The sequence below is a fragment of the Corvus cornix genome, chromosome 1 (assembly GCF_000738735.6).
Source record: "Corvus cornix cornix isolate S_Up_H32 chromosome 1, ASM73873v5, whole genome shotgun sequence".
NCBI classification, from domain to species: domain Eukaryota; kingdom Metazoa; phylum Chordata; class Aves; order Passeriformes; family Corvidae; genus Corvus; species Corvus cornix.
Genome location: NC_046332.1, coordinates 4,797,243 through 4,817,578, shown reverse-complemented (window position 1 = coordinate 4,817,578; position 20,336 = coordinate 4,797,243). Strand labels below are relative to the sequence as shown.

Here is a 20,336-nt window from a genome sequence, read left to right as displayed (position 1 = left end):
GATGCACAATGCAATTGTTTGCTATCCCCTTCCTGAACCCAGACTGGCTCCACTTCCAGTTAACTCCCCAGTTTATATACTGGGCACGAGTTCTAGGGTGTGGAACATCCCTACAGCTAGTTCTCGTCACCCATCCCGGCTACGCTCCCGCCCAGTTTTCTTTCGTGCAGCTCCTCACTGGCAGAGCATCACACATACACATTAAAAAAATCCTTGACTTAGGATATAAACACGACTTGTAGCCGAAACCCAAGCACCGCTGTCATCAGCATTATTCCTCGCGCTGAATGCGGGCGGTGTGGGGCTGCGGGGCGGGGTTATCCCGGGAATGCGGGGGGGTACCCAGGGCAACGGGGCTTATCCCGAGGCTGGAGGGGTTATCCCGGGCCGCGGGAGGTAATGCCGGGGATGGTGGCGGTACCCCGGTGCCGAGGAGAAGCCCCCGGGCCTCCCCGGTTCCCTGCCCGCCGCCGCCCCGCCCAGGAAGCGCCCTTTGCCCGCGGAGCAGGATCCGGAGCGCCGGGATGGGAGCAGCCCTGCAGGTAGGCTGGGCGCTGTCCCCGCCCGCCGGGATGGGGGCCGGGGGCCCCGGGGCCGGGCTTTGAACCCCCTTCCGTGGCAGAGCCTTTGAGTGCCGGCCCTGCGGAGGAAGGAGGCGGCCGGAGGAGACGGGGCAGGGCCGGCTTGTCCCTTCTGCCGCTGCCGTGCCTGCCTGCATCCCGTGCCGAGAGCGCAGTTCCCCCCGTTCCCGTCCGCCGCACAGCAAAGGCCTGTCCTTCCCCAGCTCCCACCAGTGCTTCTGATCGCACCAGCTCTGCCCCCTGCCCCGGCTCGGTGGGAAATCCTCGTCCCCTCCCGTTCTGCCTCCTGTCCCCCCACCCTAGTGTGTGATCAAATCTGACAGCGCAGGGAAGGGGGCTCTCACCACACCGGGGGGTGCAGCTGCATAATTAACAGGTTTCGGTGATTCAAAAAAAAAAAATGTCATCACTTTTTGATTTTACCGCAAGCATTATCTGCCCCAAAAAAATAGCTGGGGAGAGGAAGATTTGAACGTCTTCTTAAGGCCGTGGGGAGAGCGCTCGGCTGCTGGTGGCATATCAGGAGCACAGGAAGCTGGGAGTGTGGAGCTCTGCACTAGGATGAGTCCCAGAACCTCCACACCTCGCTATAGCCATGGCAGGAATACAGAGCTGGGTGGTCGGAAGAGAACATGAGTAGCCAAGGTAAAGAGCGTCCATTGTAGGATCCAAATGCCAAAACAGGCTATTACAACACTAAAGCCAAGGCCCCAGGAACAGTAGGGTTTGTCTGCACAGCCTCCCTGAGAAGGTCCAGATTGGGTACCCTTCATACCTTGTTTTAGTAAAGCTGTGGACATTGCCTACAGGAACCTCACGTACACAGATGATCTCCCTGTTTTGGTTTTCACATTCAAGCAATAACTCAGTACACCCAAGGATATGCTTCTGCTAGTAACAGATGAAATCCCTGCAGGAATGTCCCCTCTGTTGATGCAGTTTGTGCCCTCCTTTCACAGACACATGATTGTGATCCTGGGAAAGGAAGAAGTACTTTCTTCGTCCAGACTGCCCTATTAGTTGTATAGAAGTTATCTGTTTCCTGCCATAGCAAATCTGAGCATAGCAGCAGTGTCAGTGGCAACCTGAGCTAGGAATTTGTGCTGGGTCAGAAGGGAACTCTTCCTTCTACCTTGTCTGCCTGCTGAGATGCTCCCCAGGGCAGTGGTTGTCGGGCATTTGTCAGATGCTGGTACCACCTCTGAAATGCTGATGGATTTGCTCCCCCAAAGTTCCTGTTTGTTGACAGCTTTCAGAGCAAACCCCTTCTGTTTGGTGAGTTGCCTGGGGGAGCTGTCTGTGTGTGGACACGGTTCTGACTGCAGCTCTGGCGCGGGGGCTGCCCATCTGGTGCCCCTTGCAGCATGTAAATAGCTTGGGCTGGCTGAGCTGCCAAACTGTTGCAGCAGAAATTCTCAGGAGTGGCAAAATCCTGAGAGCTGCAGGGCTACAGAAAGCAACCTCCCTTTATATACCAGCTTGGAACTGCTGGAAACAATCCATCTGCAAGGGTGGTCCACTTCAGCTTTCAGCAAATACTTGAAGTAGGGACTCAGATTAAGGCGGTTTTTTTTGCTAAAGCTTCCTTTTTGCTCATCTGTTTATGTTTTCCTTCTTGATTCTGCAGCTCACAACTGCAGCCTTTTTCTTTTGCTTGCTCACTTTGCTTCTGTCCAGCTTTGCCACAGAGAATAAAAGACTTCAAGACTGGTGGTTTTGTAATCCCTGGCACCTGAGGTCCAAAACTGTTCCGTTCATCTGAGCTGTCTCCTTGATTCTGACACCATGCAGTCCCTTATTCCCATCATTAAATAGCTGGTGGTGGATGAAGTGGTCTGGGCACCCATTAGTTTGCAGTGTTTTGCCCATCTGTCCAGTAAGTCAGTTCCATCTGGAGCTTGAGTGGTTGTGCAGCATCTTTGAAGTGATAAAAACAAGTAACTCCAAAGATTGAAAGGAGACAGGGGGAAAAGTAATGTCTTAAATGCCTTAAAAATATCCCCATGAGTGATCTCAGCTTTAGCTGTGGTGCACGTCGCTCCCTGGTCCTAGATTTATCCCCCTGGTATCCCTTTCCTGCTATCTTTGATTCTTACCTTTTAAAATAAAATGGGATCTTTCTTACCATTCTATTTTCCCTGTTCTTCTGCCTTTTCTCTTCAGCAACTGCTAATGCCAGCCTTCTTGGTGCTAACTGCTGATGCTTACTGTTTGGCTGGTTTTGGCCTCAAAATAGTAAATACTGACAGAGAAATTCTTGTCTTGGGTGTTGATGGCATTTGCAAGGGCAGCCTGCCCAACAGTTGCATTCATGGTGGTTGTTGGAGCTCAGCAGGGATGCCAGGCTGGGAACTGGCAGAATCCAGCCAGAGTAGACAGGACATCAAATTGCTTTTTTGTTGTGTTTTTCTGCCTCAGCCTGAGAGTCTTGGAGGAGAAAGAAGAGATGAGATAGCAAATAAGAAAATCAGATTCTGGTGTCTAAAAAGTAATTGTCTATGTAAAATACTTTTAGGAGAGTAATTAGACTTTTGGCTGTTGTTATTGAAGAAGTGTAAGTATGGTTGGCTTTTGCTCTTTTCTGACACCTGTATCTATGATTACTGTCAACCAATTCCGAGCCTAGCTCGTCTGGTGCATGTCCTAATGTGTATCACTTATCAGAAGAGGGGCAGCCTTGAGTCTCCTTTAAAGAAAATATCTGACACCAGATACCTCAGTAGTGCACATGATGTCCCTAAATGTTAGTTGTGCTCAGTTGACTCCATTCCTTTAAGTAACCACTCTGTTTGTTCCCAATATTCAGCAGGGTCAGTGGATTTTAGGACAATATGACAAGCTCTGAATATTCAACTAAGGTTGCTTTTGTTTGCTCCTGCACGAAGGGTTCCTGATTGTTGAACCTGATGTAACTGCACAGATGGACCAGGGAGAAGAACAGGAATACAAAGCCTTGGAGGAGACACATACAGGTGAGGAACAAGTTATATAAGTCTATAAACACAGAGCAAGTGAAATGCTCTTTGGGCTGCCTCAGTGCTATTTGAGCCACTTTATTTTATGCAGGTCACATTCAGACTTGCTCTTTCCCCCTCAGGGAAGGCAGTCTGCTTGTCTTTCTCAGCTTGCAGGTAAGGATGTGTAGGAAGAGGGAGTATTAAGAACGTGTGAAGGTTTTTTGGGGATAAGGAGACACCTGTAGCATTGCCCTTGGCTCTCCTGTTCATGGCATGTCTGCTCTGGGTCCTATGATGAGGCTACAGAGCTTCTCCAGCTGGGTTGCCATTTGCTCCCAGTCTTCCATTTACTGCTTCTCCTGTGTGGTGCAAACAAGGCTCCCTAAGGTAACAGCTTGCCTGTTTGCTGTGCCAGTTCCCAGTGGGAAACACAGTCGTATTTTCTTCTCCAGGTGGTGAGCTGGGGCCCCTTCCAGATCACCTTACAAGCGCATATCTGCAGGACGCCTTGGCAGTGGGCTCCAGAGGAGGAGAGGAGCAGTTTGGGGACAGCCATGGAAGTCAGCGTGGTTGCTCAGAGCCTCAGCAAGGTGGCTGTGAGGAGGAGGAGGAGGTTAAGCTGCCCTGTTCTGACATCAGCCTGGTGAAAAGGCAGGGGAGAAGGGTGGCAGCCTCACGGCGAGCCTCTCGCGTGGAGCGCCCCACCATCTGCCCGGAGTGTGGCAAGGGCTTCAGCCGGAGCATCCACCTGCTCCAGCACCAGCGCATGCACACCGGCGAGCGCCCCTTCCTGTGCGGGGACTGCGGCAAGGGCTTCAGCCAGAGCTCCCACCTCGTCCAGCACCGGCGCGTCCACACGGGCCAGAAGCCCTACACCTGCGCCGAGTGCGGGAAGAGCTTCAGCCAGAGCTCCAACCTCCTCAAGCACCAGCGCATCCACACGGGGCTCAAGCCGTACGCGTGCAGCGAGTGCGGCAAGTTCTTCAGCGACAGCTCCACCTGCATCAAGCACCAGCGCATGCACACGGGCGAGCGGCCCTACAAGTGCCCGGCCTGCGGGAAGAGCTTCAGCCAGCACTGCCACCTCCTGCAGCACCAGCGGGCCCACGCCGGCGTCCGGCCCTACAGCTGCGGGCAGTGCGGGAAGCGCTTTGGGCAGAGCTCCGACCTCATGAACCACGCGCGCACCCACACCGGCGAGAAGCCCTACAAGTGCAGCCAGTGCGGCCGCGGCTTCAGCGGCAACTCCAACCTCATCAAGCACACCCGCATCCACACCGGGGAGCAGCCCTACCGCTGCTCCCAGTGCGGGGAGAGCTTCCGCTTCCAGCCCCAGCTGGTGCGGCACCAGAAGCACCATGCAGAGTAGCTGGTGGAGAGGAGAAAGCTCCATGGACCATAGGAAGCTGGCTGGTGCTGGGAAGATACAAAGCTGCTCCCTGGACATCTTGTATGGGACATGAATTTTGGTGGAGAGAGCCCTCAGAGCCTGTCCCTTTTTTTACTTTTTTTTTTTTTTTTTTTTTACTTTTTTTTGGTTGGATTTATCCAAATCTGTCTGTGAGCACTGCCCAGCCACTCAAGCCAAGAGGGAGGCCACTGCTGATTGAATTAAATGAACTAGAGCACGTTCACTGTGGTGCAGTGGTTGTTGTGAGCCTCTCTTTTGGGGATGAAGAACACAAAGGTACTTACTCAGTGTGGTACCTTCAAGGACACAGAGAACATAGAGACATTCCAAGGATCAGTGTCTTTTCCTGTTATTTCTAGTGGGGAGTGATTTTTATCCCAGGATAAAACAGCTAAAATTTGTACCCATTTCTTGTACAAGCTGCCTGTGTTTTCCCTCACACTAAGGCCACAGGATGATTGCTTCCCATAGAATCCATGTCTCCCACATGCCAGTAGTCTTGCTTTTAGATGGTGTTTGCATCTATTTATCTGAAACCCCTGCAACGCTGTGCTGGGTGCCTCTGCGTGCATGTTGTGGGCCCAGCTGATGCTCTTTTGGGGCCACATCTATGAAGCAGTGCTTTTGCTGGGTTGTATCATCGTTAAATTGACAATTCCACAAATCATGCTGCCATCTGACAGCTTAGCCCTCAGAAGCACCTACCTTAACCTCCTAATAGGTGTTTCAGAGTCTTGTTTAGGCGCTTTTGTGGGTGGCACTTTATGAATGTTTTTATAAGGCTTTAAAAAGTATTTAGGATGACTTTTTCAGTTGTGGTCTTTTAATTGTCTGATGAACTGAAAATGAACAAGAAAATGATGCACAGAAAAATGATGGCATTTGAAAAATAAGCTGTGTCAAACTGATTTTATATTAAATGTTAAGCATTTTTTCTTGCATAAAACTTTTAAATTCAAACACTACAGTTTTGAGTTGCTAATGATTACAAAGGGGTAATTATTTCTCGACTGATTCTGAGAATTTCTGTGATGTTTTTGTGAGTGGTTTTGACAATTTTAATAATGACTTTCTAAGGAACATGAAGGAGACAGGATTCTGAGAAAGCAGAAGGATCTGACCTCTGGAGAGGTCTTCTTCACTTTGAGGAGGAGAATACTACTACTGGAAGTCTGTCCTTAATAGGATTTCTAGCTCAGGCAACCGCTTGGTACGGGGGAGGAGGAGGGAACTGGCAGTAATAACAAAGATGTTAATATCTCTAGCATGGAAGAACTCCCTGTAATGAGCGTGGCAGTATATACTGAAATGCCTGTTCCACCCACGAAGACAAACAGGGGAAGAAATCACAGTGTGCTTCAGGCAAGAAAACGAAGCAATCAAATCTGTTGTGCTGCAGAATTTTTATTTTCAGCACCACACACAGGCCTGGTGCAAACAATGAGCTTTCACACAGGGCTGAGCTCCCAAACGGGGGAGATCACTTAGGGCAAAGAGAACACCCAACGTGAAGAACACAGGATCCTGAGGAAACCAGCAAGCTGTGACCAGAATATGACTGGAATTCCTGGCTGAGTAATGTGGATACATCCATGCCTCCCTTAGCCACCAACTGCTGCCACAAAGAGCACAGCTTCTTGCTCCATTGGCGGCAGATCTGGTTTAAGTCATTTGGTCTCTACTCCCACCTTCTCCCCGAGAGCCTGAATTAATAGAGCTGTGCTGAGTAAGTGTTCACATGGCTGTGCTCTTACGATCCATAAGATGATCCATGCTTTTTGAAGTACAGATTCTGGAGAGTTCACTCCAAACTCCATTAGTCCAATCTACACCACAGGCTCATGAGGAGCAGGGTATGTACCACTGAAAGGCTTGGAGTCAGTGAACAGACAGATGAAAAAAAGGAAATAAATAGTGTGGCCAGTATTGCTGTTAGTTCCCAAGAAATACATCATTTAAGATGTTTGTTGCTTTCCTTCCTCTTTTTTTTAATGTTTCTAAAAAGGGCTAGACCTGAAAAAGCCTGACACATTGCCTTTGTTGTTTCTGCATTCCCAGCCCCATCAGGAAAGCGTTCATTGCCACCAGAGGACGGAAACTGCAATTCATTTTTGTGGTGTCTTTGCTGCACATGCTGTTACCAAAACATGTGTTTATTCTGAAGGGTAATTCTGCCCCCATAAAGCAGCTGAAAAGATGTCTCTTGCCTCAGAGTTGGAGTTTCAGCCAATTGTGTATGTTTGTGGAATGGACAAAGCCAGGCCAGGGTGGTGACATTTACACAGTAAAAGGTGCCAGGGGCACAGAAGCCAAGCAGTGTTAGCCCAGGTGAACTCTTTTGCTCTAATGCTGTTTCTGTTCATTTTTCAAACTAGGCACGTGTAGAACCTGCTGATGGGCATTATCTACACCCAGTAAGTCCTCACACAAACACTGCTGCTGGGCAGCCCCTGTGCCCTCACTCTCCACTCCGGCCATGACAAGCCAGGGCACTTTGTGCTCTCTCTGTTCAGTCACTACAAACCCCGTAGTTCAGAGCCCACTGCATCCAATTCAGCTTCATTGCATGGTTAATTCAGATTCCCTTAGCTGGGAGCCAGGGGGAGTGGGAGAATTACGAACATCTGAGGACCTTTTCTGTCCCACACTTTCCGTGTTCTCTCTTAGTCATTCATTGAGGTACAGGAAGAACGGGCAGCGGGCCATTTCGGGATCAGCCTCTTTCTAGAAATGACAAACAAAACTGCTGTGAGGACTTGCCTGTATGCCTGCTGCATGACTCCTCAGAGAGTTGGCTGTCAGGTTCTCAAAATGCCAGGTTGCCACCTAACTGTGGCCTGGACCACATGTTGGTTTTGGTGCACCTTGTGCCCTGGTCTTCTAGATTTGTAGCTCTTGCTGCAAGTGCCCCCATGGACAGCCTTGTTCAGCTGGCAGCGAGAGTGACTGAATGTGGGCTGTGGCAAACAATTTTACTCCAGAATATACAGTATATATAGAAGAGAGTACACTAATCCCTTATGCAGAGCAGAAGGGCAGGGACAGCACCCAGGTTCACTCCTTGGGGCTGTATTACACACGGGTGTAGACAACATAAGGGTCCTAATCAGCTAAGATGTAAGATGATCGGTGTCCATGCAGCATTTTTGTGTTGCCACTCGATGTGCTGAAGCACACCAGCGTGTTACCCTTCACTTCGCTTGAATTTAGTGTTAATCTGCAGGCAGCTCTTTTCCTTTTCCAGGCGCTCCCTACTGGCCGCTTCACAAACACCAGTGTTCTTCATTCTCCTAAACAGTTCGTCCAGTATTTTGACCATGATTTTTTTTTTTGTTTTCCCATTAATCTGAACACGTTTAATCATGAAACCAAATGTCACTGAGATGCTCAAACAGGAAATCAGTTAAGCTTAGCTGCAAGGACAGCTTCTTAATTGATTTGCTTGCAAGTAAGGTTGAGCTTTTCACAGAAGTGTGTGGATCTCAGATCTTTCCAACAACACTGTGCTGCCTTTCAAAGATCTTTGAAGTAGTACAAAACTAGGCTTCTGCTCTTCAAACACTTTTTTGAAATGTGTTCTCTGCATGCTGCACATGCTTGAGTGTTGAACTTTCAGACTTAAAATTCTCTTGAAATCCTCTAAAACCCCTTGTTGTTGGGAGCTCTTTAACTCCAGGCTCATTGATATGATGAGGGAAGTTGGTACACTTAGGAATTGTTTCATCTACAATGCAGCATCTTCTCTTAATTAAGAAGTGTCTCTCATCAGGATGACAGGCTGTCCATAGAGACCTCTTGATTACAGAGCTCTGCTACAGTAACTTTCCTTTTACAGCTATTCACAAGAACCAGTCTAGACTGCATTTTACTGAAACTGGGGAGTGAAATTTTCCATTCAGGCATCATACTGGCCTGAACAGAAGGCAGCCTCAGATCTCTCTTCTGAGGAGCAGAGACAAAAATTTATATATATAAATATATATTTCTATTTAAAGAAAAAAAAAACAAAAAAACCCCCCACAACTCCCAAACCCATTTCATCATTTCACTTCCCCAGTTCTAATTAAAACATACCTTGGGCTCAGAGGCTGCTACCCACTCAAGTTCTGTCATTCTGCCCATTGGGTGAGGGCCTATTTGTGCATGGGACCAAGTGCTCTCCAAGCCTTGGCAGCTCAGCTCCCCAAAGATGCAGGTTCCAAATTGCATCAGTTGGTTCTGGCTGCCAAAATTGCACATTGCAGTCTCTGTAAACTGGCTGCACTGGGGTGTTGTGTGCACTGTGGTTTTACCAATTTGAGTAGTTTTACTTTCTCAGAAATCCTGAATACTTGATTGTGCTGAAAGTGTCAATTCAAGAAACTGGGACTCCAAGTTCTAAAGAAAAATGTTCCAGGCACCAGGTCCACACATCATTTCTGTATGCACTCAGTAATTGTGGCCAAGTTCATGCATGAAGATTTGTAGAACCTGCATTTTAGACAGGTACTGCTCAAACTTTAACTGTGTAGGCCTACTCTTCAAAGTCTAACATGGCCAAAAACCTGAAAGAGAAATCCAGGAGGAGTTTACATAGCTAAGATAGCCTTCATTTTAGTGACCTCACCCTTCTTGCAGAATCAGTGATGTGAAGATGGTATCTTTACACTTTTTACACACTTTACACATCTTTTATGCACTTCACACAAGGTAAAGCTTTTAGCTTTTTCTGCTACTGTTTTACCTGATTTCCACCCTACTGGATGTTAAAAGTCCTTGCGAAAACTTGTAATTCCAAGGTGAGCAGGCCTGAGGCCTGTAGAAACACACATTCTGGTTTTGCCAGGAAGCAGAGCACTTTGAGAAACTAAATGAATTAATCATTTAGCAGGCTCTTGAGTGTAAAATGCAACCAGTTGGAGATCTGCCTCTCACTACCCTGGAGTACCTATTCAGACACAAGTGCACTGAGTGATCTTTTGCTCAAAGAGAAGATCTGATAACTGGGACAAGAAAATCACTCCCACCTGCTCTGGAGAGGCTGATGGAAACGAACGTGACATGTTAGCAGAAAGGATTTCTGTCACACAGCAAGGACTAAATGAAAACACTACACCTGCTGTAGTAAGTAATGCTGTGCAATTTTAGGCAATTCTTTCAGACTCATTTCTCTAATTCAGAAATGGCCCTGAATCACAAACCTGTATCCATGAGCCAAGTGCTCATGGGTAGCTGAGCATGGAAGAGTGCAAGTTGTAAGCAGGAATTACGGTGGGAGCTGTAGGGCACCTCTGCCTTGCTGGCACAAACACTTCCCCCCCCAGAAGTGACTTCCTGCAGGGCTGGGTGACCTCTCCCTGTTGCTGTTGTCAGGTCTTCTTCACCCCCATTAGTCTTTAAGGTAGGGATGGGCACCTTTCCTGCTCCGTGTTGGCTCGGAGACTTCTGCAGAGGGGGAGCACTGAGGGACAGAGGAGTGCTAAAGAAGCCCAAAGAAACACTGAGCACGTTGACAGGTGGTAAAATAGAGGATGAGTGACAATTTTCAGAGCCAAGAGATGCTGTGCCTTGCACAGAGAAATACAGAGCAGAGCTGGGAGCTGCTTCTCTTGCACCTGACTGCTGATAACACCTATCAGACACAATCTAAATGTGCAAATGCTGTTCAGGTTACACCTACAAACAGTGTGAGTCTTAATCCATTATTTACAACACGGAGACAGGATCTGAATGAAGTTGCTTGTTTATGACACAAAAATCATTAGTCCAGAGTACTGCAGACTTTAGGACAAAGAGGCGAAAAGAAAAGAACATGTCTGTACTAAAAAGATAAAAGATTTCTGAATAAAATAAAGTTTTACATCTGCAAGACCAGGGGAGAGTTTATCCTTTCTCTGAAGGAGTGTGGCTCCATAGGGTACCTGCATGGATTTTTTTGTATGAAAATGCTGGGCAGAATGTTTTTGTATGGTATCCTATGAATGGTATGAGATTTATGAAGGGTCTGCTGCTCCACTGGAAAATGTTTGGTTTATTGGCCATTAATCAAAAAAAATGGGTTGAAAACTACTCATGTAAACTGCTCATATCTTAGCAAAAATTGGGCAAATTATTTGCCTGCAGGATAATAAAAAGGCAGATTGGTGGTAGCTTTTCCTGCTTTTATTCTCCATGGTGACAACTCAAAAGCAATGACTTCGATACTGTATGCATGGCAAATGTATAATGCTTGGTAATTGGGGATGTGGATGTGTCCCAAAAAGCTATAGAAGTGTTACATTTTCATTACAGAGTATTGTTACGTCCTTCTCCCCCTGATATTGAAAAAGTTCATTACAGGGGAGGACAATCTAAGTAAAATAGCAGCAGCAAAGAAAGCCACTCACTCACTGTGTAATGGCTGGGAAATGGCTGTGGTAGGCAGCAACAGAGGCAGGGAAAAAGCCCAGCTCATCTGTAAACAGCAAGAGGATTGTACCCCTGGGCCAGGGCTCAAGTTTCCCTGGACTGAATTTTGCTTTTAAGCCAAGCCTGTCGACTTCTAGTTCACACTTCTAACTCACATGTCATTAATAGCACCTTGGAACACCGTTTGCTTTCTGACTCATTAAATGCTGCTGCTCTCTGCCACTGCTCTCACCAAGGACAATGCAAGCTGAATGCATTTGCTCCTGCGGCTTGCACTCCACAGCTCTGACTGCAGCAGCCCTGGGGTTGAAAACAATACCGACTCGTTTTGAAATTATGTTCAGCTTTAATTTTTAAAATGTTTCCAGTAACACCCCTGCTTGGGCTTGAGAGAGTATCTAGAGGGCTTGGGCTTTTGTTGCGGGCATTCTGCAATTTTTGCTTTTATGGGGGTAAAAATGCCTTTTTTACAAAACACCACCCATTCTACATCCAAGCTGCCTGGAACCCCTAGGCACAACACTGAAGGCTGACTGGAAATAGCCAAAGGAAAGCACAGGGGTCAGAGAGGCATTACAAGCATGACAAAACATGACAGGCAAAAGAGGTGGTGGCCTCCTCCCCTGGCAAAGGCCCCTGTGCAGGCAGGGGTGAATGCCAGAAAGAATTATAAAGGTTACAAGAGAGTTCATATGGGAATCGTGGCAGGTTCCTTCCTTTAGTATTAGCTAACTTTATTATTTAGATTTTTGCTGTTTCTAATGCTGGTAAATCCAGCTGGCATTTCTGAGATCACATCAAAATGATAGCTGTTCCTTCACATTATACAATGGATACTTTTTCTGATCTTCCAGGCAATGGGAAAGGGACTTCAGGAGCCCCAGGTGACTATGAGGGTGGTTTCGACATCACAGCTGTTGTAGCAACCATGTACAGCCAGTAGAGCCTGGAGATGCTGCACCACAGAGATTTCTGGAATTAGAGGGGCAAATCTGCAGCACCTGGCAGATGCCAAAGGCATTGCTTCTGGATTCTACTTTGCTCCAGTAAAAAAATGGGCTAAAGCCCCTTTAGCTCTTATTTCCACATGTCCCAAACCCTGTACCTAGTCACAGCGAACGGATCATCACCCACATCTTGTGTGAAAGCTACCTGGACAAAAAGACAGCTCCATGCAGTTTCTCAACAATCTCCACATCATTAAAATTATTTTCAGAATAGCTCAGGCATGATAAAACACCATGGTGCTGCATTTATATGCCTGGAACAGTTTGTGGCAAGGCTTGACTCCTGAAATATTTTGTGATTGCTCCTTCTCAGGGATCTATCCCAGGGGCTGTCCTTTATCTCTCCGAGATGCAGCTCTGGGGTGCACTGCTGATGGCCACCCCTGACCCAGCTCCAGCAACGAAGGTGGGGATGTTACAGCTCCAGTCCCCTGTACCATATGCCAGCATAAAGACCTGAGTAATTCTGACTGCCTGTTTCAGCTGATAAATGCTGGGAGTTTCTCTTAAGTATTCAAAGTGCTAATTTTGTTAATTTTCCATTTCAGTGGAAATTGAGTGTTCTGAAGATATTCACACTGAAGCCACCCACTGGAACTTTTACAATGCACCTTAAAGGAATAAAGGGATTGATGAGAAGTCATTACCATTGGTATTTATCTTCCTAGTCCATTATGTCAAAATCTTTTTTTTAGTAGCCAAGATCACTTTTGTTGACAGCACAGCCAAATCTACTGCTGATGCTCAATCCTGCTTTTGCTCTAGGGGCTCTTCTAAATTTTTACAGGATTCTCTCATCATCTGTTTTCTTAGCAAGTCACCATTGTGATGCTATGATTTTAAGACCACAAAACCCTCCATGTCCTTGACATGACCCAGACATCCATATCCAGTAAGAAAAGGATTTTAATTTTATGCCAGCAATAAAAACTGATCACTGGAAAACTTATAATTTGAGACCACATAATAGCCAGGCTCATTATTATTTCCCAGTGCCAGCATTCTGCAGGTGTTCTGAAAGATGGCACAGACACAAACCATTACTCCTCTCTTGAAACCTGAGGCTCCTCTCAAGCTGTCTGTCAGTCTCTGGCCCCGTCCTCCCCTGCTGCAGGAGTCACAGGTCATTAGGGTTGTGTAGCTGTGCAGGTACTCTACATCACCCCTCGCTTCTTGATTTGGTCCATTGGCTGCTGCTGCAGACATATTTCTAATGGGAAAAATAAAGATGGCCTGAGGACAGACATGATCAGTAGCTGAAAATTCCTGGAGATTTGTACAGCAAAATACGAAATCTAAAACTTTAGAGCAAGGTTGCTGCTGCCCAGATCTGACTTCAGGTGATGCCATGATGATTTTTTGCCTTTTCTTTTATACCTGTTATACCTTTTTACAACTTCTATATTCTTAGTGCTTTTTGCCTACAAGCTGTCTCTTGTTCAGCTAAGAGACTAAACATTTTAGAAGCTTCGTAGTTAGGGATCAGTGTGCCCCAGACCCCAAGGTCCTCTCCAGAACACATTCTGTAAACTGAGACAGAACCATCCAGGGGAAGCTTCCCTGGGGAGGGGGGCTGATTTGAGCCTCTCATTGGGGAATTTTTGATAGCTATGCTAATTAGTAACACCTATAATGTTATACCAGATCTTTTGGGGGTGTGCATTGCGGTGTGCATTTCAGTGCATTCGACCTGGACGTGTGCACCTATGGATCCTTAAAATAAATACCAAAGTAAAACCCCTTTTTCCCTCCTAACCGTGTTTGACTCTTGATTTTAAGACCAGGAAAAGGCATCACAGGCAATTAAGGCCTCCTTTTTTTCTTTTCTGCAGCTGAAACTTTTATCACCTGATAAAACCCATAGAATCCCTAGTCATAAAATCTTCAATACTCTTCCAGGTACTTGGATTCAAGAGACATTTCCAAGTTCTCACAAACAGTTGTTTCTACAATCAAGACAGTTTTCTTAAAAGAATTAGCTTGCAACTACTTATTTATAAGATAGATACACAAATGGCAACTTCTTACACACAGTGTGCAGATGCCCTAAAGTACCAGCACTGAACAAAAAAACCTGACTCAAATAAATGAAGACTTGTATTTTTAATACACACAACTCATTCCTGAGGGCTTGATCAAATAAACTACAGTGACTGAGATAAGGGACAGAACATAACTGATATGAGAAGATTGTAATGCTCAGGCTTTCAGTATGATTTAAAAGACAGTAAAGATTCAAAGACTGTAAAATCACTGGTTTGGCCCCTTTCTGGCATAGTCAGATGCACTTTCAAATTTCAGTATCAACTGTTTCCTGGGTCTGCTGGATGTCTGATGGAAATGATAGCAGGCTAAGCTCCCTTGAAATTCATGGCACATGGGTTGCCAAGGTTTTCAGAATAATAAAACATCAACTTGCTAGAATCCTCATAGGTCAGGAATGAAATGTTTGATTTACAACAGCATGTAGTGAAGCTCCATAGACTTCTCAAGGCCCCAGAGTCCTCAGATGGCACCCAACTGCCCACCTCTTGCTAACTGTGCTGTGATTTTCCTAAAAACACACATTAATGATAAGAAAAGATGAAAATACTTAAGATGTTCATCTCTACAGCCATAATACAGGTAGATGGTAAAGGCAGTTGCTAAGTTGCTCTCCCTGTTTGGAAAGTCATGGTACTCAGGTAGTCAGGTTCCCAGTGACTGGTGAAAGGGAAACATCCCACCTCTTTTAAAGAGGAGTAAAACAACAGGACCCTGGGAACTCTTGACCAATCAGCCTCACCTCTGTGCCCTGAAAGATTCCCCTGGAAGCTATCTCAGGGTATATGGATGGCAGGGAAGTGATTAAAGACAGCTGGCATGGCTTCACCCAGGACAAATCATGCCTGCTTACTTGGAGACCTTCTATGAGAGTGATGACATTGTGGATAAGGAAAATCCATCTGATGTCATCTGCCTTGACTTCTGTGAGGCCTTTGACACAGTCCCACACAATACTGTAGTTTCTAAATTGGAGAGAGATGGGTTTGATGGATGGACTTGATGGCCACAGAATTGGCTAGATGGCCACATCCAGAGCATCAGGCAATGGCTCAGTGTCCAAACAGACATCAGAAACAAGTGGTGTCCCTCGTGGGCCTGCACCAAGCCTGACACTGTTCAATCCTCATAAATGGCACAGACAGTGGGACTGAAGGCCCTCTCAGCAGTCTATGGGTCACACCAAGCTGAGTGATGCCACGGAGTCACTGGAGGCGAGGGATGCCATCCAGAGTGACCCTGGGACAGGCTTGAGGAGTGGGCCCATGAGAACCTCATGAAGTTCAACACAGCCAAGTGTGAGGTGCTACACCTGAGCCAGGGCAACCCCTGGTACTGATACAGACTGGGGCAAGAATGGACTGGGAACCCTGAGAAGGACTTGGAGAACTAGATGATCTTTAAGGTCCCTTCCAAACCATTCTATGATTCTATGATTTTATAGTGGTAAAGGTTGGACATGAGCCAGCCATGTGCTCTTGCAGCCCAGAAAGCCAACCATATCTTGGGCTGCATCGGGTGAGTGACCAGCAGGTCAAGGAGTGGAATTTCCCTCTCCTCTCTTCTCCCAAGACCCCACACAGAGTGCTGTGTTCAACTCTGGGGCCACCAGCACAAAGACATGGACCTGTTAGAACAGGTCCAGAGGGACACAAAAATGGTCACAGGGGCTGGAACACCTCTTCTATGAAGACAGGATATTCAGCCTGGAAAAGAGAAGGCTCTGTGGAGACCTTAGAGCAGCCTTCCAGTGCCTAAAGGGTCCTACAAGAAAGCTGGAGAGGGACTTTTTACCAGACTTTTTTACTTTTTTGCACTGATTTTCAACTAAAAGAGGGCCATTTTAGATTAGATACAAGGAAGAAATTCTTTACTGTGAGCGTGGTGAGACACTGGAACAGGTTGCCCATAGAAGCTGCAGATGGCCCATCACGGAAGTGTTCAAGGTCTGGTTGGACGGGGCTTTGAGCAACCTGGTATGTGGAAGATGTCCCTTCCCATGGCAGAGGGTTGGAACTAGATGATCTTTGAAGGCTACCTCCTGCACAAAAAACTCTGCAATTCCACAACTGGGTGGTCCTGCTGGCCAATCCCTCTCAGGCCAGGAAGACCCAGGACTGGGCTTTCCAAAACTACAGTCATCACTAGAGGAGTGTGGGAGAAGAAAGTCATCCTTTCATCAATGCACTTTCTCACATGAAAACTGTCATCAAATCTATGGAGATTTTTTTTGCTCTCCCCTGACCATTCCTGGTGGGTGAACAATCTGGCAAAGGAGTAATGCAGAAATTAATCTATCATTTTTATGGAGAACTGCAGTGATGTTACTATACCTTGTGTTCCAAACAGTACTGCCAGTATGAGCATCTGAGGCCAGACAGCTTCCCAAATTCCCACAGGAGCAACAAAGATGTCATTTCAGAGGCTGATAAGGTCCGTAACACAACAGGGCACTAAGTTGTTTCTAGGTGTAATAGGGATCAAGATACTGGACCTTAAAATGTTCCCATCATGTTCCCTCACATGATGATTTTAGCAGCTAAATAAATGACTGCATAATACCCTATGAAAACCAGAATGTCAGGCTTCCAAATGGTGTGAAGCACTCACTTCTAAATAAAGCTATTCCTGAGACAACAGCCACTAATACCACATCCCAACCAAAGTGAATGGAATGGTTTTAACTGAAAAGGTGACTTTCAAAACTTGTATCCATCCACAGTACTAATTCTTTTCCCACTGCTGTTCGGGCTCTCTTCAGTGCCTGGAAACAATTCCCAGAAAGGAGTGATACCAGTGGCACAGAATGAAGGTCTGCAGCTGCCCTCTCGCTGAGGCTGTCCCCTCTTTGCTTCCTTGAAACAAAAAGGCCACTCACTGGAGTAGCAGAGGTGTCTGGTGGTGCTGGAAGCAGAGCACTAGGAAGGCTAGAGCACTACTTTTAAAACAGCGGAGTAGGTACTCCAGCTTGAAGCTCTACAGGGTCACAGTTCAGCTGCAAGGAAATGCAACTGCATCAAAACAAAACACAGTTGGAGGCAGGGGGGAAACAAATCATGCTCTCATCACAATAAAAGCTACTTTGACCCACTTTTGAAACAATACATCAATCTCACCTGCAACTCTCATCACACAATGAACAGAACTAAATATATTGAACAAACCAGCTCATAATTGTCTCTTTCCCCATTCAGCCCTTATCAAGGTAACATCTCATCAGTCATTTCTTACAGTGTCTGAAAGGATGTAGATTTTCTTTCATGATTTAGGGCCTGATCAGCTGGAGGCAGTCTGCAGCTCTAAGAACAAGGCCTCCTCCCAGCATGGGGGTGATACAGAAAAGGCTTTAAGTATGGAGACAATTTTGATCCAAACGGGGAACTGAGGAGACAGAGAGAGCAAGAGGTACACAGGCCTCCCTCTGCACATGAGACAGGGCAAGAGGCACAAAGGCAGCCTCACTTGTAGTTCAGGGCTGCAGGGGCAGGAGGGACGTGGCTGCCGTCCAGTGCAGAATGGAGGGCACTGGAAAACACGGTGCCAAAGAGAGCCCCGGCCTCATTTTCCTGGCAGACTCTCAGAGCCTCTGAGATCGAGTGCTGTCCATGGCAGTCTGTCTCTTACAAAAGCCTCAGCTCCCCTGGATGAAACAAACAATTGAAACAGTCCATGGCTGATGGCTGCAGAGGTTCACAGAGGCTTGTCTTGCTCGTTGCTCTGCATCTTCTCCACTGCAGTCACCTCATGATTGATATCCAGCCCATCAACATGACAGGTCCACAACAACTTCAAACCACAAGGGACATCCTTGTTGGGAAATCATTCTGGGAGGAAAGAGAGAAGATTAAATGTCAACAGGAAAGCACTCATTGGAACAGACAAAGGGACAGACAAAGCTTTGACAGAGACAACTAAACAGCAACGGCTTTGTCCACTCACAATCCAATCCTCTCTCCCACAGCTAAGCTACTCTAATGATAAGATCTCCCTCATGGCGAAGGCTTCCCCAGCTGGGGTAGATGGGGAAGATCCCCTTCTCCAGCAACAATGAACTCATCAGTCCTCACTAGCTTGGACCACATGTGGCAGGATGTTTTGCACTTGCTGGTATCCTGGGTGAGGAATGCCTTTGGCATGAATGGCCCCTACAGAAGCCCATGTACCCACAGGAGTCTGTGATCTCACCCCATTCAGGAAGATGTCTGTTATGCCATCCCTTGCTACCAACCCAGAAGAACAAGAGCCTCTCAACCCTTCCTTAACAAGGATTAAGGCCAAAGCAAAGCCCTATAATTTCTGTAAGGCCTGGGTAACTTCCCTACCATGATCCTCCTGAACTCTAGATAAACTCCCACCACCTTGGATTTACCAGGCCACATATGCCAAAGACATCCCTTACCTCCCCAGTCCCAGGCACATCTGGCTTTCCCCTCCATCATGGACTCCTGTGGAGGAGCTATCACCCTTTCTGGCTTCCTACACCCACAGTTCCTTTCCCCCTTCCCACAGGGAGTGACACCCAGACTCCAGGTGTCACCCTCCTGGAAAACCCCCTTGGCCCATCAACTCTGGTTAGTAACCCCTGCCTGGTGGCTCTCCGCTCAGCCTATTTGGACCAGGACCACCAGACATGGCCTCACTGTTTTCTTGGGGTCCTTTTTCCTCTTCTTGTCAGAGGCATTGAGGTAGGCCTGTTCCCTGGCCCTGTAGGAAGGGCCTCGACTCAGCTCCCTCTCGCTGTAGGGGGGCAGGCTGTCCTCCTCCTCCTCGTCCTGCTCAGGGGACGATGACTGCGGCGGCGCCGGCGGCTGCGACTTCTCGGCTTTGTAGGTGGAGGGTGGTGACCAGGCATAGTATGTGCTCCCTCCCCTCTGGCTGGGCTGCGAGCTCAGCTTCGAGGGGGTTGCACAGTGGTCACCACTCTCGTCATAGCTCCGGGATTTCCTCTCCAAGACGCTGCTGAGGTAGGAGTGATCGTATTTCTGGCTGCCTCCGGGCGTCCGGCTCACCAGCCTGGGAAGGTGCTTCTCCTCGTGGGCCCGTCTGCGGGGCGGGCTGTAGGACCAGCCCCGATCCGAGTCCGTCAGCGGCTCCCGATTGCCCCTGCAGCGCTTGGTGTAGTATTCCTCCATGGAGCTGTCCTGGTGGGGCAGCCCCCCGCCGCGCCCGCCGTGCGACTCGGAGCGCTCGAAGCGCCGCATGTCCTGGCTGTCCGCCCGCCGCGGCCGCTGGCTGTAGGACTCGGCAAAGGCCGCCAGCTCATCCATGGACACGGCCGGCACTCCCACGGAGAAACTCTTACGGGACAGCATCTCTGACTTGGATCTCTGCTGGCTGGAAGAGGGAGGAGGTAGAGTTAGAGGGCAGGATCCAGCTGCACTCATCCCCTCAGCTGCCTGCACAGACAATGGAGGGAAACAGGCCCTCCTGGGAGCGTGAATCATCTGAACTGTTTTCATTGTCTTTCATCGTAGGAAAAGATCTATCACATCCTTGAAACCCCGGGTTCTCTCTGCTGTCTGTAAAGGCAGCTTAGCACAGATAGCTCAGGTTCTGCATGTCTAATGTTACCTGAGGTTATCCCCAGTTGCACCTGCCCTGTCCTCCAATATGCAGGGCTGCACCTGCTTCTCCTTCATCCTAGAGCTTGTAGGTGTATATCCTGCTGGAAAAACCCAAGAACCCAGCCATAGAAGCTCACAGCAGGGCAGTTTTGAAGCAGGTTTAAAGACAGTGAGCTGGTACAATAGCCCACTCCTGAAGGAAGGAAATCCCTGCCACTGCTTTTGGAATACTGGACTGCTTGTACATGAGGGAAGGTTGTGCCATCTCTCTTCTAGGCACCAGAGTGAGAGTCCTTTAGGCCTGGAGCACAGATCTCCTGGAGCACAGAGTCCTTTAAGCTTGGTGCACCAAAGCACCAGGGTGTGACTCCTAATAAAGCACACCA

At 47.7% G+C, this 20,336-nt stretch overlaps 2 protein-coding genes across 13 annotated transcripts in view; one reads left to right on the top strand and one right to left on the bottom strand.

Moving 5' to 3' along the window:
* Positions 1–348: 348 nt before the first annotated feature.
* LOC120410450 (zinc finger protein 239-like) lies at positions 349–6,872 on the top strand. 5 transcript variants are annotated; one of them, XM_039556647.1, is made up of 4 exons: positions 349–542; positions 1,034–1,226; positions 3,467–3,553; positions 3,991–6,872. In XM_039556647.1, the coding sequence occupies exons 2-4, from the start codon at positions 1,214–1,216 to the stop codon at positions 4,905–4,907; spliced, it is 1,017 nt and encodes a 338-aa protein (XP_039412581.1). In that variant the 5' UTR covers positions 349–542; positions 1,034–1,213; the 3' UTR covers positions 4,908–6,872. The 5 variants fall into 5 exon arrangements, with proteins under 5 accessions (XP_039412581.1, XP_039412572.1, XP_039412590.1 ...); XM_039556638.1 differs by having other exon boundaries at positions 1,011–1,226; XM_039556656.1 differs by lacking the exon at positions 1,034–1,226.
* Positions 6,873–14,427: 7,555 nt separating this feature from the next.
* ILDR2 (immunoglobulin like domain containing receptor 2) overlaps positions 14,428–20,336 on the bottom strand; it is a 39,413-nt gene continuing 33,504 nt past the window's right edge. For 4 of the 8 annotated variants that reach the window (XM_039555350.1, XM_039555363.1, XM_039555381.1 and 1 more), the window contains 2 exons: positions 18,973–19,720; positions 14,428–18,210 (listed from right to left, as the gene is read on the bottom strand). In XM_039555350.1, the coding sequence (XP_039411284.1) occupies positions 18,988–19,720 (733 nt within the window). In that variant the 3' untranslated portion in view covers positions 14,428–18,210; positions 18,973–18,987. The remainder of the gene's footprint in view (positions 18,211–18,972; positions 19,721–20,336) is intronic. The other 4 variants (XM_039555355.1, XM_039555374.1, XM_039555386.1 and 1 more) reach the window with 1 other exon arrangement.